Source organism: Pseudorca crassidens, chromosome 3 (assembly GCF_039906515.1).
Source record: "Pseudorca crassidens isolate mPseCra1 chromosome 3, mPseCra1.hap1, whole genome shotgun sequence".
Taxonomy (NCBI): Eukaryota; Metazoa; Chordata; class Mammalia; order Artiodactyla; family Delphinidae; genus Pseudorca; species Pseudorca crassidens.
This window is the reverse complement of record NC_090298.1, coordinates 171902739-171918934: the sequence shown is the minus strand read 5'-3', so window position 1 is coordinate 171918934 and position 16196 is coordinate 171902739. Positions and strand designations below refer to the sequence as shown.

The window sequence follows — 16196 nt, the reverse complement described above, 5'->3', positions numbered from 1 at the left end:
GAACACCCCTCACCCAGCTCAGAGGCCCCAGTCGGGTTTATCCCAGAGGGCTGGGGCCGGCTCAGCAGAGACACAACTATTCATTTGAGGAATTAGATGGAATTCACACCCAGTCATGGTAAAAGCTGCTGGGCCTCCATTCCTGATACAGAACAGCTCACCCCAAACTTCAGTCCCCCACCCAGGCTTAGATAAGACCCACTGTGGCAGTCAGGGCGCTTTGCCCCTGCACACGCTTCCTAAGAGTGAGCAGGGAAAAGCAGCCAGCAAACTACCAATGTGTTTTGCAAACAGAGATAATGGGCGGGGGGGGGGCGGGGGCACACCCTCTCGGTTACACGTGGCCTGTGGCCACTTCTGCCCTGTAGAGTTGAGCAACTGTAGCAGGGCCACCTGGCCAGCAAAGCCAACATATTGACCGTCTTGCCCTTTACAGCAAAACGTTGCTGACCCCATCTATGTTTTTTAAAAAAATGCTCAGAAGAATGAGCAAATCTATTAACATTTCAGAGTGCTCAGCAGGACAGGTAACGGCAAGAAAGCGCCCCACTGTCAGGTGCCAAAGCATCTCTAAGGAGCCTGGCGGATCATGCCACACAACTTCACAGGTTGCACCGCCTTCAGACAAGCCTGGCCCAGGCTCACAACATGTCCTGGTGGCCGGAGTGGGGGACTGGGGGTGCTGTGTGAAAGCCAGCCCCTGCCTCCAGACCCGGGGGGGCCCACTTCCTGAAGCCCCGAGGCACAATCTCAGGGACTCAGAACAGGCTGTGCGTGGTGGCGCAGGCAGAACCAGTGCCCCAGCAACAAGCAGGGGACCCCAAAGGGGAGCTGGTGCCACTGGATGGAGGGCGTAAGGGGCATCCACACCTCGCACCTGAGACCCCGCACCCAGGGACAGGTCTGTGCCCAGCCGGGAGAACAAGCACCCTAACCAGGAGCAGAAAGAATTAATACTCAAGAACAGCCAAGACAATTTTTTAAAACTGTAAATTATACATATTTACCATTTTTGCCACTTTAAACCGCACAGTTCACAGGCACTAAGCAACTTCACATTGTCGTGCAACCATCTTCACCATCATCTCCAGAACTTTCTCATCTTCTCAAAGGGAGACTGTCCTCGTGAAACCTGACTCCCCATCCCCTCCCCCCCCCCACCTGCTTCCTGTCTCTGTGGACCTGATTCCTCTAGGGACCCCTGTGAGTGCAATCGGACAGGATTCATCCGTCCGTGTCTGGCTCCTTTTGGCCAACATCGTTTTTGGAAAACGATATATGTCTATCTGGGGGAAAGGGAGACCTGTTCTCCTATCAGATGTACTATAAAACTAAGATTTTAAAACCTAAATTCATCAATGGAAAAGAAGAGGATCTCAACACAGACCCACATGAACCCACATGCTACGAGAGTGGCAACTCAAGGCAGTGAGGAGAGCACCTTTGGTTCTTCACCAAACAGCGTCAAGACCGCTGTCTGGGGGAGAGTGACAGCCCCAAGTCCTATGATGCCCAGAAGTAAATCCCAGGATTCGAGTCTTATGTATAAAGGCTACAAGGGGCTAGCTAAGAAATACAAAAGGTGGGAAAACATTTTTGTAAAGCGTATATCTAATAAGGGACCTGAGCCTAGAATATATAAAGAACCCCTAAAACTCAGCAGAGACAACCCAGTTAAACAAGGGGCAAAGGACCTGTGCACAGACACATCTCCGAGATGACCGGCGGGTGGCCGGCGAGAGGTGCTCACCACCCTCAGCATCAGGCAAGTGAATCTGAACCACAGCGACTCACCCCCGGCCACGATTTGGTGAGGAGGTGGAGACGCGAACAGGAACCGGGGCAGCCGCGGCGGAGACAGCCTGTCTCTCCAAAGGAAACAAGAGCTTCTGCAGGACCCAGCAATTCTACTCCGAGGCACACCCACAGCCAGAGAAATAAACACAACCACACCACCTCGTACCTGGACGCCCACAGCAACATGACGCACAGTCACCAACAAATGGAAACAGTCCATCAACTGAAGAATGAACACGTGTCCCTCCACACACAGGAGCATCACTCGGCCGTGAAAAGGGGTGAAGCCCCGACACTCCTACAACGTGGACAAACCGTGAGAACACGATGCTCCATAAGAGAAGCCAGACACAGAAGGACCCACGGTGTGTGATTCCACTGATGGGAAACGTCCAGAACAGGCAGATCCACAGACACAGATTCGTGGCTGTCAGGGGCTGGGGGCAGGGGGGGGGGGGGACTGCTGACAGGGACAGGCTTTCTTTTTAGAAGGGTGGAATGTTCCAAAATTGACTGTGGTGACGGGTGCCCGATTGTGCATATACTAAGAATCATGGAACCATACACTTTAAATGGGTGAACTGTATGGTATATAAATCGTACTTCAATGAAGCTATTAAACAAAAACACAGACAACTGCGCTTAGCCTGGGTAGGAGGCCTCTGAAATTAGTAGAGGGAAAAGGGGGTAGTTTGATCCCAAACTTCTATGCAAGAAAAGCACCAAGAAGCAAAGCTGAAGGCGGCACTGGAGCCCCTCCCTCACAGCTCCACCAGGGGGAAGTGGGCCGAGACCCCGCTGAGGGGACAGAAGCCCGCGCAAGGCTGCTCACAGCAAACCGGGTAGACATTCCGCCTTGGTCTTTCAGACAAGTGAACTTATTTACTCAAGATATTTTTAATTCGTTAAGATATCCAGCATTCCGTAGCAATCGGTCTCACTCCCCGCTGCCCTCGGAGCACCCAGACAAGCAGCATCAGGGCCACTGTGTGGGGGACACGGCGACAGAAGCCCGGGCGGTATCCTGTCCCCTCCCAAAGCACCATCAGGTGGGATCCAGGGTGGGGCTCAGCGTCCAGGAGCCCAGGAGAGGCCACGGGGACCCTCAGGCCAGGAAAGGCAGGCCCAAGGCGGGCCGCCCTGCGGCCCAGGGGAGCAGAGGCAAGGTTCCCAGGAGGAGCGGACTCCCCCGGGCAGCCAGCCACCACAATCCCAGCCTGGTGGGTCGTCACAGCCCATCTTTCCATCCCCCGGGGGACTTGCCGAGAGAGAGGGGGCAGCCAGCAGTGTGACCTGTCTGTCGCATGAGCTGGGCGCACAGGCTGGATGTGAGCTCCCTCCAGAGCACGTAACAGGCGGGGCTCACTCACAGGGCTGGGACGGCCGCCCACACCCGGCCCTCGGCGCCCTCTCGCCTCGTCTGTCTGTCGGGCCGCTACTGCACCAGCCGGTAGGTGATGTACCTGCCTGCAGTCTCGCTGGGCCGGATGATCTTCACCACCTGCAAAGGCAGGAAAGCAGGCGGGCTGGCTCCCGGGACCCGGGGTCTCTCCTGCCCTGCTCAGAAGCCTGGGCTCTGAAGGGGGCTGGAGGTGGGCCCAGCTCCTCCCTGGGAGGGGCTTCTCACCTGCCCTCGCTTTATCCCAAAGTAACGTGCCACGGGGTCTCCCGCCTGGATCCTGGGCAGCTGGTTCTCTCGGAGTTTACTGAGAAGCAGGTCAGGGAAAAGGTCTTGCTGGACTGACTGGGGGCGTTGTGGGAAGAGCTGTAGGGGAGAGGAGCCGGGCCCGGCCGGGGGCCAGAAAGGATACTACCGGGCCAGCAACTCCGTCACCTCCTCCTTGGTCATGACAACGTGCTCTGGGACCAGCTGTGAGAAGAGAACCTGGGTCTCCACAGGGCTGCGACAGACCCCACAGGCCCTCCAGAGGAGGGGTGCAGCGTGGGGGCCCCAGGCATCTGCACAAGTCCTGACTCCACACTGGGACGGGGGTCCTAGAGCCTACACCCCTAGACATGCAGATGGGCCGCAGGGCACAATCCCGGAGCTCCGAGGCTCCTGGGGACATGCAGATTCCACCCACCCCAAGCTCCTGACTCTGCAGGCTGGGTGGGCCTGGGAACCTGCCCTCCTAGCAAGGCCCCAGCTGCTCCTGGCCCAAGGGCCACACACTGAGACCCCGGCCCACCTTTTTTCCACCATGAAGGGGCTCCCGGACTCGCCTCCCCAAGACCTGGATGTCCGCCAACCCCGAACAGGTGAGGGGCCTGGGGGGCAGGAGGCGGGTCTCCAGTCTCATCCTCCACCCCTACCTCATGCTCCGTGATGTTGATGAGCAGCTCCTGCTGCAGAAACTGCTCCAGGATGTACTTGGGGGCCATGTCGACCAGGGACTGGAAGAGACACCGACCCTCAGGCACAGCTGAGGCGGCCACCCGCCCCCTACGCTGGCCCCGGGCCCACCCACCATGCCCTTCCTCGCAGGCAGCTGGCACCCGGGAAGCTGCGCGGGTCCTGCATCACACATCAGGAAAACCCACCTCAGTGGGTAGGGTTTCCACTTGGGGAGAGGCCCACCCTGCCCCTCCCAGGCATTCAGCACATTACCGAGGCCTCGGTCTCATTGCAAAAAGGGTGAGGGCCCGTCTGTCAAAATGCTCCCACGGTTGCCGGGAGCTGGTGCAGCAACCCCTCCCTGGACCCCACAGCCTGTGTCCCCTTGTTCACACGGGGACAAAGGTGCTCGCCAGCTGCCCATCCCAACCACCAGCCTCCACTTAGGCCAGTCCAACCCACAGCCGGGGACCAGAGGCAGCGGGCACCCACCTGCTTGGCGGAGGGTGTCATGCCCTGCTGTACCACAATGAGGGCCCGCGTGATGTTCTCCTCCTGCATCCGCTGGCAGTACACCTTGATGGTCTTGATGCCCACCTTGGGCTCCTCTGCAGACCAAGTACAGGCTGGTGGACGCTGGCCGCACCCCCCCCGCCCTCTGCCCGGCACCTGGGTTCTAGCCCACCCCTGCCAAGGCGCTGCAGTGCCGCTCCCCCACTGGGGCCTCGGCCTCCTGTTTGCAGAGTGAGAATCCGGCTGCCAGTCCCAGAACGGGGTGCTGGCTGCCTGCATGTCACGTGGGAGCTGAAAGGTGCCCTGGGCCCCGGACCTAAGGGACCTCTTTCTGGAAGTGGGGTCTGGGAGCCTGGGTCTGCGCAGTGCCTCAGCGGTTCTGAGGTTCGGGAAGTCCCAGACTAAGCAGTTTGTTTAGTCCAGGGGCCCACGAGACAAGGGCTGGAGTGTTCAGAGTTGAGTGGAGGCAAGATGACCCGGGGAGCACGGTCCCAGCACAGAGACAGCCCACCCAGCTCCTCGCTGCCAGCACCGGGGGTCCTCACGGTCTCGGCAGCACGCGGGGCCTGGGGCCTGACACGAGAGAACGCTGGACCCTAGTAGCCCAGCAGGTTGGCGGCTGGGGCAGCCCCGGAGTCCGCGTGCAGCACGTCCGCTGCCTCTCGCCATTCTCCTCACACCCCACTCCACCGACCGGCAGTGCCCTGTCCCCGAAGTCCCTCTGTTGGAGTCCTGACCCCCAGGAACCTCAGAATGAGACTGTGTTTGGAAATGGGGTCTTTAAAAAAGTAATTACGGTAACACAAGGTTGTGAGGCTGGGTTCCTTAAGAGATCAGGACACAGACACACAGGAAGGGACAAGCACGTGAGGACACAGGGAGAAGACAGAGGTCTACACACCAGTGAAGAGGCCCCCAGCACTGGGAGAGAAGCACTGTCTGTTTATGCCCCTGGTCTGTGGGGTTTTGTTATAGCAGCCGTGCAAATTAACACAGGCAGGGACCTCAACCCTGTGCCACGGCCCATCTGAGACAGCAGGACACCCCCACTGTCAGTAAAGACCAGGAAGTGAGGTGGCCCCACCCCCGAGATGGCACCACGGGAGGCACGTGCTTAGGCACCAAAGTCTACAATAAATACGTTTCACACACAAGGGACACTCTTCTTAAAAGTGCCACCTAGATTCATCCCAGGGTCACAAGGATGCTTCAATATATGCAAATCAATGTGATACACCACATCAACGAAAGGAAAGACAAAAACCACACGACTGTCTCAACAGATGCAGAAAAAGCATTTGATAAAATTCAGCATCCATTCATGATAAAAATTCTTATGAAAGTGGGTATAGAGGGAATATATCTCAACATAAAAAAAGCAATTCGTGGATCCGCAGGTAAAACCCAGCACAAATTACCCATGACATTTTTCACAGAACTGGAACAGATACTCTTAAAATTTACATGGAACCATAGAAGACCCAGAATTGCCAAAGCAATCCTCAGGAAAAAGAAAAAAGCAGGAGGCATAACTCACCCAAACTTACAATAATACTACAAAGCTACAGTTTTCAAAACAGCATGGTATTGACACATAAACAGACATGGATCAATGGAACAGAATAGAGAACCCAGAAATAAACCCACACAGCTACGGTCAATTAATCTTCGACAAAGGAAGCAAGAATGTACACTGGGGAAAAGACAGTCTCTTCAGCAAGTGGTGTTGGGAAAGCTGGACAGCCACATGTAAATCCATGAAGTTAGACACTCCCTCACATCATATACAAAAATAAACTCAAAATGGCTCAAAGATTTAAATGCAAAACATGAGGGGACTTCCCTGGTGGTCCAGTGGTTAAGAATCTACCTTCCAATGCAGAGAACGTGGGTTTGATCCCCAGTCAGGGGACCAAGATCCCACATGCCGTGGGGCAACTAAACCCGTGCGCCACAACAGAGGCCTCACGCACCTTAGCTAGAGAGCCTGCGTGCCGCAAACCACAGTGCCACAGAGCACTCTGTAGCCTACATGCCACAACTACAGAGCCCACGTGCCCTGGACCCTGCATGTCACAACTACAGAAAAGAAAACCCGCATGCCACAACTAGAGAGAAGCCCACGTGCCGCACTGAAGAGCCTGTGCACTGCAACTGAAGATCCCGCATGCCTCAATGAAGATCCCACATGCTGCAACTAAGACCCGACGCAGCCATAAATAAATAAATAAACAAGCAAATCTTAAAAACAAACAAACAAAAAAAACCAACTAAAAACAGTGTTGCCATATGACCCAACAAGCCCACTCCTGGGCATATATCCAGACAAAACTATAATTCAAAAAGATACATGCACCCCAGTGTTCACAACAGCACCATTCACCACTGCCGAGACATGCAAACAACCTAAATGTCCAGATGAATGGATAAAGAAGATGTGGTACATATATACCATGGACTACTACTCAGCCATCAAAAAGAATGAAATACTGCCATTTGCAGCAACATGGATGGACCTAGAGATTACCAAACTATGCCAAGTAAGTCAGAAAAAGAAAGACAAATATCATATATCACTTATATGTGGAATCTAAAAAGATGATACAAATGAGCTTATTTACAAAACAGAAAGAGACTCCCAGACATAGAGAACAGATGTGTGGATGCCAAGGGGGAGGGGGCTGGGGGAGGGATGGATTGGGAGTTTGGGGTTAGCAAATACAAACTATTATTTGTAAGATGGATAAACAAGGTCCTACTATACAGCATAGAGAACTATATTCAGTATCCTGGGATTACACCATAGTAAAATAGAATATGAAAAAGAACATATATATATATGTATGTATATATATTTATAACTCAGTCACTTTGCTGTACGGCAGAAATTAACACAACATTGTAAATCAACTGTACCTCAATAAAATGAATTTTTTAAAAAAGTGCCACCTGGGTCTGTTGAACGAGCATTTTCTGCCCACCCCTCTGATTCACGGCGCTGGGGTAGGCCCCCAAGGTGCTCATGACCCAACAAGGCCCCCTAACCTTTGGGGCTCTAGAGCCAGGCTGCCTCAGTGTAGGACGTGCAAAGACAGAGGAACACAGGGGTCCTGGGACACCCTTGGTGCTGGGGGGGTTGTCTTCACTCAACCCAGGGCTCAGAGGGGGTTCCCAAAGAGGAGGCACTTGAGCTCGGTCACCAGGGACAATGGATGGACACTGACCAGGCAGGCGACGGGGGAACCGGCAGGGACGAGACAGGGCAGGAGTCCTGCAGCAGCGCAGGAAGGGCAAGCGCTGGGAGCAGAAGCTGGGCTGACGGGTGAGGGCAGGGAGGACCCAGGGGCCCAGCTGGGAGGCCTGTGATAACCTTGGTCAGAGAAAAGGGTTGAGGAAGAGAGAATGGGGAAGGTGACCAAGAAGAGGAAGCTGGAAAAGGAGTCCCCACAGCAAGGAGGGCGAGGGGACAGAAGGATGAGAGCAGGCAGACTCTGGGTCACAAGGCAGGTGGCTGCTAAGAGCTGGCCCTGAGCTGCCCCTCACCTGGGAAGAAGACGAACATCTGGTCAGTGGGGTCATCGTTGTGGGCCACCAGCACCGTGAGGTCTGTGCGCCGAGGCCTCCCTTCACTGGGCTTGTCCCCAAACTGGGCCTTGAACTCCTCCAGCGTCTGGTCCAGCTCGTCCTGGGTCACCAGGTAGCCACGATCGTGGCACAGCTGCAAAGAGAAAGGACCAGGTGACCCCAGGGCGGAGGGGGGACGGCAGCAAGAGCTTGGGGTAGGCGAAGCCACTGCGGAGGAGACCGGGACAGAGCTGGGACGTGAGGAGGGCTGTTGAATGCAGAGCCAGGCCCCAGGGTCTGGGGCAGACAGGGACGGCTGGCTGGGCAGACGGTGGTTGGAAAACCAGGCAAAGACCTGAGGGTCAGCAGTTCTAGGTCCTGCCTCAGAAACTGGGGCTCTGAGTGCGTGCACTAGATGAGGACCCAGACAAAGAAAGGAAGGTTGGAATCGCTACCCAGCCCAGCCCTGCCCGCACCCACTTTCCTCGGCCAAGTCTCCCTCCAGAGCCCTGGGTCTCCTCTCCCAGGGACCCCTGACACTGTCAGCCAGAAGCACAGTTGCTCCGGCCCTGTCTTTGGGCAGCTTTGCAAAGTGGCAGAGAGGCTGGGGGCCACCACCCGGCCTTAGCCCAGCAGGATTCCCAGGAGAGTGGGTGCTCTTGATCAAGGCCGCAAGCCTCCGTGGCATCACACTGGTCCCCTCCCACGGGGTGGATTAAAGAACGAGGCACACAGAGAACGCTGGTATGACCCGGCCCCGGCCCGAGTAATTCAAAGTTGGTGGCTGGGACATCTAAGTAGCCACCAGACAGCGGTCAGACAAGCCCACCAGGGTTCCTTCCACCCCCACGACCCCGGGATTCTGCGATATGCACTTGAGGTGGTGCCGATAAGGCAGTCTGGGACCTGGGACCTTTTGCTGTAGCCCTTGCACTTGGGCAAATGTCTCCTCCAGCAACAAAACACCCAGAAACTATATCTAAGGGACTAGAAATAACTATGCACATGCGCAGTTCGGGCAAACAAGGACCAAGATATAAAAAGGCCGAGAAACAACAACAACAAAAACCATAAGGGCTTCCCCTGATGGCGCAGTGGTTGAGAGTCCGTCTGCCGATGCAGGAGACACGGGTTCGTGCTCCGGTCCGGGAAGATCCCACATGCCGCGGAGCGTCTGGGCCCGTGAGCCATGGCCGCTGAGCCTGAGCGTCCGGAGGGAGAGGCCCCAGCAGTGAGAGGCCCACGTACCGCAAAACAAAAAAACAAACAAACAAAAGGCCAAGAACCTAACTGCCACTTCTGAGGAGCCGGGAGCAAAAGCAGGGTACTGGGCATGATCCCTGCACACAGCACCACCAAGGGGGTGGGCAGACCCCTCCAAGCCACCCCTCCGGCCTGACCCCTGGACCCGTCCCCACCCTCACCCCATTTAAGACACCAACTCGTCCTCCTTGGAGCAACGGCACCTGTTGCTTGTTTTCGCTACTTCACGCTGCAGCACAAACTCCAATAAAGCCTGGCTTAAATTTCTCGTCTGGCCTGCTATCAATTTCAACTGATTAACGAATTCAAGAACCCCGGCAGGTAACATCAGAACCTTCCATGGACACAAACACGCGCCGGCCTAGCGTCTGCCGTCCTCCCTTTCTCCAGCTCGAGCGAGACCCTGACCCCCTCCCGGGGGGCTCTTGGACTCGCGACTCCGTCCCCCGCAAACCCCCGCCCCGGGGGCCCAGCCTGAGCCCGACCCCTCCGCTCCAGCCGCGCGGCCGGGGGTGGGGAGGCTCATTTCTACCTCCGGGCCTCGCACCCGCCGTCCGCGCTCCGGCTGCTGCGTGCCCGTCTCGCCTGGGGGAGCGAGGCTCGTTCTCACCGCGTTCCCCAAGCGCGCTGCTCACCTGCATGATGGTCTTGCGGATTTTCCACAGCCGGTACGTCTCCTCCTCGTCGTCCATGGCTGCCGCCGCTTGCACTCACTGCGCCTGCGCCGAGCCCCGGTCAGGCCCCCTCACGTCGCCCTCACCTTGCAGGGCTGTCGCCGGCGAATGCCTGAATGAAGCGACCTTCGGGAGCGGCAGCGCCAAAGGCAGCCCGAGCCTTACTAAAGCGACGGTTGGCTGCGCGAGAAGCGTGCGACCAGCACCGCCACCCGCGCCTCGGAAGTTCTCGCGAGGCTTTGACCGCAAGGCCCCTCGGGAGTTGTAGTTTCCGCTCAATGCTGGTCTGGGAGGGCCGTTTAGAATCCAGAGAACAGAGGCCAAGTGTGGGCGGGGAAACTGAGGCCTTGACTGGGTCAGGGGTCTGCTCAGCTCCCGGGGACCGTCGGGCGGCCTAAGAGGCGCTCCATGAGTGTTTGTGCGTCCAATTGTGGGGGGTTTTCTCAGTTGGCTCAGGGCTACGTACAACTTAATGCCCCCGAGCCTCAGTTTCCTCTCTGTACAATGGAAATAAAGTGTCCCCATTTTAGAGGGTTAGCTGGGGATCTAAGGAGATGGTCGTACTTGGGAGGAGCTTGGAATAGTTCCTGGTGCTTATGAAATGCTTCCACCTCTGTCTTCTCCCTCTCCTGTCCCGTGAGCCCCAGCCCAGCCCCTGCCTGGATACCCCACAGCCCCCAAGACTGCATGTTTTTACAGTCCGCATCTGCCCCTGCCCCCGAGTTCGTACAGGAGGTTTGCCCACGCCTGCCGAGCCCAGTGCCTCTGCATTGGTAACTTCTCATTCAGTAATGCATTCATTCAATGATTCAATGTTTAATGAGCAACCACAGGGACAGTGAACAAAACAGGCCAAGCACCCTTACATGCCAGGGAGAGACAGAACAGAAACAGTGAACATAATAAGTAAATGATAAAGTATGTTAGAAGGTGACAATGCTGTGGAAGAAGAAATATACCAGGCTGAGGGAGACGGGAGGTTTGCAGTCCCAAATGTGGTCAGGGAAGGGAATTCCCTGGTGGTCCAGTAGTTAGGACTCCGTGCTTTCAGTGCCAAGGGCCCAGGTTTAATCCCTGGTGGGGGAAACTAAGATCCCACAAGCCGCTCGGCCAGAAAAAAACAAGAAAAACAAGAAAAAAAGAATTCAGTAGTTGTGGCATGCAGGCTCAGTAGTTGTGGCGCACGGGCTTAGTTACTCCGTGGCATGTGGGATCTTCCCAGACCAGGGCTCGAACCCGTGTCCCCTGCACTGGCGGGATTCTTAACCACTGCGCCACCAGGGAAGCCCAGTGGCCTGATTTCTGAACCTTGGGCTCTGCCAGTTGGGCTGCATGGTGGCGAGGTTCCAAGGAGAAAGTTAACACTCCATGTGCTGTTGCTGAGGTCACACGGTCACAGGCAGGATTCTGAGTCATGGGCCTTGGGGTTGGGCCCGCCTGCTACCGTGAGCCCTTTCTCCTCTCTCTTCCCTGCCCCCAAGAACAGCAAGGGTACCTAATGTCCCCTGTCACTCGCACCTGGGCCCTCCGCCCTTACCATCTAGGCCACCCTCTGGATCCTCCAGCAGTTCTGCCCCCTCCCCCACCCAGATTTGCCCATCACCTAGGCAGACACCCTTTGTCCTGTCTTAAACCCACTCTGGACCCTCTCCCTGTTCCCCCTGCTACATCCACATCTCCAATATCTTTCCTCTCATAAATGCCTCCCCCAGCTGGGCCCCATCATTGGATCTGCCCTCTGCGGTCACAAACAGTGTCCCCTTGGCCAATCCCCTGCTCAATCCTCAGATCTGCTTTGACGGCTGCTCTGTCCCTCCTCCTTCCAACAGCTGCTTCACTGGGCTCCTGGACACCTGGCTTCCACCCACCCTCTATTTTTTTTTAATGTTTATTTACTTATTTATATTTGGTTGTGTTGGGTCTTGTTGCTGTGCCTGGGCTTTCTCTAGTTGTGGCGAGCAGGGGCTACTCTTGTTGCAGTGCGTGGGCTTCTCATTGTGGTGGCTTCTCTTGCTGCGGAGCATGGGCTCTAGACGCACGGGCTTCAGTATTTGTGGCTCACGGGCTCTAGAGCTCAGGCTCAGCAGATGGGGTGCACGGGCTTAGTTGCTCGAACCTGTGTCCCTGTGTTGGCAGGCAGATTCTTAACCACTGCACTGCCAGGGAAGTCCCTCTATTCTATTTAAGAAGCACTTAAGTATTGCCAGCGCTGCAATCATCAGCCACGTACCTATGCAGTGGGCGCTGTTCTTGTCCCTGTTCTACAAGTTGGGGGGGGACATCGAGGCACAGAGAGGTTAAGTAATGTGCCCGGGTCACACAGTCAGGACTGGAGCCGAGGTGGCCACACCCCTCTACCTTCTGCTCTTTCCTCCCCTCCTCCCGGCCTCTGAACAAGGTAGGCAAGCCTCGCGCCTAGCCTCCAATCTGCTCAGTGATCTCATCCAGGCTCCCAGCTCCTGTCTCCACTGTACACCCACAACACCCACGTCTGTCTCCACTCCAAGCTCATCCCGAGTTCCAGACTTGTATCCCACTGCCCCCTGGATGTCTCCCCTTAGGGTCCCCTGGGAACCCCAAGCTGACCACGTCCAAGACCCCCTCCCGAGCCGCCCCACACCTTCCCACCCCAGTCGCTCTCCCTCCTCTGCCCGCCTCTGCATCTCTCATCTCCACGTCCTGTCCACCTGCAGATCCTGTGGGCACTGCCCTCCGGACACCCTGGACCTGCTCGCTGCTCACCCTTCCCTTGGAGCCATACCTATCTCTGGCCAGAACGGTCTTCCTCAGCCCCCTCCCTGGTCTCCCTGCTTCTGCCCCGCGGATATGCTGAAAATGGCTGCAAACCTGAACTTTTCAACCCAACCAGCAAGGCCTCCCAGGATCTGCCCCACCTGACCTCTGACCTCTTCTCCCACCCCTCCCCCACCACCGGCCTCCTTGCTGCCAACACAACCAGGCAAGGTCCAGCTTCAGGGCCTTTGCACACACTGCACCCCTGCCTGATACACTTTCCTCCAGACATCCCCACGGCTCCTACCCTCTCACCCTTTGGGTTTTTGCTGGAAACTTCCTTGACCACATTCAGTGCCCGGCTCGGGCACTACTAGAGCCCGTGCTCCGCAACAAGAGAAGCCACTGCACTGAGAAGCCCACACACCGCAACGAAGAGTAGCCCCCGCTCGCCACAACTAGAGAAAACCCGCGCACACCAACCAGGACCCAATGCAGCCATAAATAAATAAATAAAATAAATAACATTTTTAAAAAAAGTTATATATGTATAACTGAATCACTTTGCTGTACAGCAGAAATTAACACAACTTTGTAAATCAACTATACTTCAATAAAATAAATGTTTAAACAAAAAAGAAATCAGAAAAAAAAAAATCAGGCCACTACCCTCACACTCCTGAGTGGGAATGTGAGATGGACCAGTGGCTGTGGGAAAGTCTGGCAGATCCTCAGATAGTTACACAGAGTTACCATGTGACCCGGAAGTTCCACTCTGAGGTGCATACCCAGCAGAAATGAACACATATGCCCACACAAAAACTTGTACAGCGTTACAAAGCCAAAAGGTGGAACAACCCATCAATGGACAAATGGATAAACGCAATATGGTCCATTCATATAATAGGATATTACTCCGCATGAAAAGGAGAGAAGCACTGACTCACACTACAACGTGGATGAACCCTGAAGACGTGATGTTCAGTGAGAGACACCAGACGCAAGAGGCCACACAGTACATGATGTGAAACGTCTAGAACAGGCAAATCCACAAAGAGTGGATTCATGGTTGTCAGGGGCTGGGGGAGGGGGCTGGAGGAGACTGGTAATGGGGACAGGGGGTTACTTTTTGGGGTGCTGAATGATATAAGCCAGTCACAGAAAGTGAAGTACTATCTGATTCCACTCATATGAGGTCCCTAGAGAAGTCAAATTCATAGAGACAGGAAGTAGACGGTGGGGGCCAGGGGCTGGGGGGTTGACTACAAATGCAGACGGGGTTTCTTTCTGGGGTGATGAGAATGTTCCAGAATTAGATAGTGGTGATGGTTCCACAATGTTGTGAATATACTAGAAATGACTTAATTGTACACTTTGGTTAAAATGGTGAATTTATGTTATGTGGATTTTAACTCAATTAAAAACATTTTTTTTTCTAAGAAGAAATCAGGCGCTGGTTCCGGAAAGGCCTCTGGTTGGTAAGCAACTCAGCGTCCCCACTGGGGGACACAGGCACTTTGGTCACCACAGGGGAGCCTCGCTGGAGCCTTGAGACTTCCCCAGGATTCCACTGCTCCTCTGTAAAGTGGAGAAAGTGTGGAAAAGCGGTGAAACCCAGGCACAAACCTCAGAGCAAGTGGGACCACAGTGGGCAGCTCATCCTGCCCACTTCTGCTCTTATTTTAACTGGCCTGAAGTCAGGAATGGGCTGAGGCCTTGCTCCATCTCTCCCCCTCGGTGGGCTCCAAGGGGAGGGAAGGTCGCCCTGAGCTGTTTTTCTGGAAACCCTCAAGTAAATAGCAAGCCGGTGGCCATCTTCACGACAAAGTTTCAGATACCAGCTGAAGGGAAACTGGGAACAGCTGAGGCTTCCCAAGGGCCACTCAGACTCACCAGGGTGGCCTGACACCCAGTGCTGCCAGGGGGCAGAAGTGAGGAGGGGGTTTCCTGAGAAGTGAGGCACCCAGTTGAGATAATGGGAGCTCCCAGCCAAGAAACGACTTCAGAAGTCGCCGGCCCCTCGTGACCAGGCTGAGAGGGAGAAGCACGTGAAGGCTATTGGGCAAGGAAGGAATGTAGCAACCTGGTCCCGGGGATCCTGTCCCCTTTGCCACCAAACTCGGCCGTCTAAGCCCTGGGTTGGCCTGGGTTGGGGCAGAGGGAGGGGGCTCGTTTTCTCCCCCAAAGGACCCCAGCCCCGAAAGTCCTGCCCCCAAAGCCTCTGCAGAAACGTTCACCGGGAGGGTCCAAGAAGGAGAGAGAGAAGTTCACGGGCAGCACAACACCCTCCTGGCCGCAGGTCAACGTCCAGCTACGGCTGGGGGTGGGGGCAGCCAGGCCGGTGTGGAATTCTGTGACTCAGGTCCCGAGAATGGGGTGGGTCTGGGCAGTGGCCAAACGCCTGAGCCTCGAGTGGAAATGAGCTTGGATCCAAGCCAGCGGGAGCCCCATCCCGAACTGCACGCTGTGTCACGTTGCAAATGACAACAGATCCCTCTGGGCTGGCGCTTTCCTTGCTAAGCACACACCTGCGCGTCCTCCAGGAGAAAGGGGGGCGGGACCACAGGGTAAATTGCTAACGGCCCTCCCCAGGGCTCACGTGTCACTTATACAAGCAGCTAAGGCGGCGGTGTCCAAGGGCGGCGACACTCGGCTCTGTGCTGACGGCGCACCCTGCAGCAGGGACGCCGCCGTCCGGGGCTGTCGCCTTAGGTGACCCCCAGGCCCTCGCAGCGACACCGCAGCCCGAGTGGGGGGTTCTCCGACAACCAGCGTGGTTTTATTTACATTAAAAACAAAAACCACGGGCTTCCCTGGTGGCGCAGTGGTTGAGAGTCCGCCTGCCGATGCAGGGGACACAGGTTCGTGCCCCGGTCTGGGATGATCCCACGTGCCGCGGAGCGGCTGGGCCCGTGAGCCATGGCCGCTGAGCCTGCGCGTCCGGAGCCTGTGCTCCGCAACGGGAGAGGCCCGCGTACCGCAAAAAAAAACCCCAAAAAACAGTTTTCAATGAGCTGGAGCGAGTTTTCTGAGAGTTCGAGCCAGCCCACCCACCCCTCCCCCCCCGCCACGGGTTTCCAGTAGTATCTCAAGTTGTCGGGCATCCCTCAGTGCAGATAACTGTTCGCAAGCCTTCTCCGCACCGCTGGCGTCTACGTTGCCACCCGCCCGCCGATGAGCATGCGCAGTCACAGTGACGAAAACCGCCGTCGGGCCCCGGCCCCGCCCAGCCGCCCCCCCCCGCCGCCCCCCGCCGCCAACACACCCCGGCCCCGTATTGGCTGGCGCCGGCACGCGTCTGCAGAGCCGACGCATCC

General features: G+C 56.1%; 1 protein-coding gene across 2 annotated transcripts; it reads right to left on the bottom strand.

Annotated features, from left to right (window-relative positions):
- Positions 1–2675: 2675 nt before the first annotated feature.
- On the bottom strand, positions 2676–10266 carry POLR2E (RNA polymerase II, I and III subunit E). 2 transcript variants are annotated; one of them, XM_067734571.1, is made up of 7 exons: positions 10108–10266; positions 8189–8363; positions 4625–4740; positions 4111–4191; positions 3609–3667; positions 3425–3503; positions 2676–3298 (listed from the first exon to the last, which is right to left on the bottom strand). In XM_067734571.1, the coding sequence occupies exons 1-7, from the start codon at positions 10162–10164 to the stop codon at positions 3233–3235; spliced, it is 633 nt and encodes a 210-aa protein (XP_067590672.1). In that variant the 5' UTR covers positions 10165–10266; the 3' UTR covers positions 2676–3232. The 2 variants fall into 2 exon arrangements, with proteins under 2 accessions (XP_067590672.1, XP_067590673.1); XM_067734572.1 differs by lacking the exon at positions 3609–3667 and having other exon boundaries at positions 3425–3562.
- Between the last annotated feature and the right edge of the window lie 5930 nt (positions 10267–16196).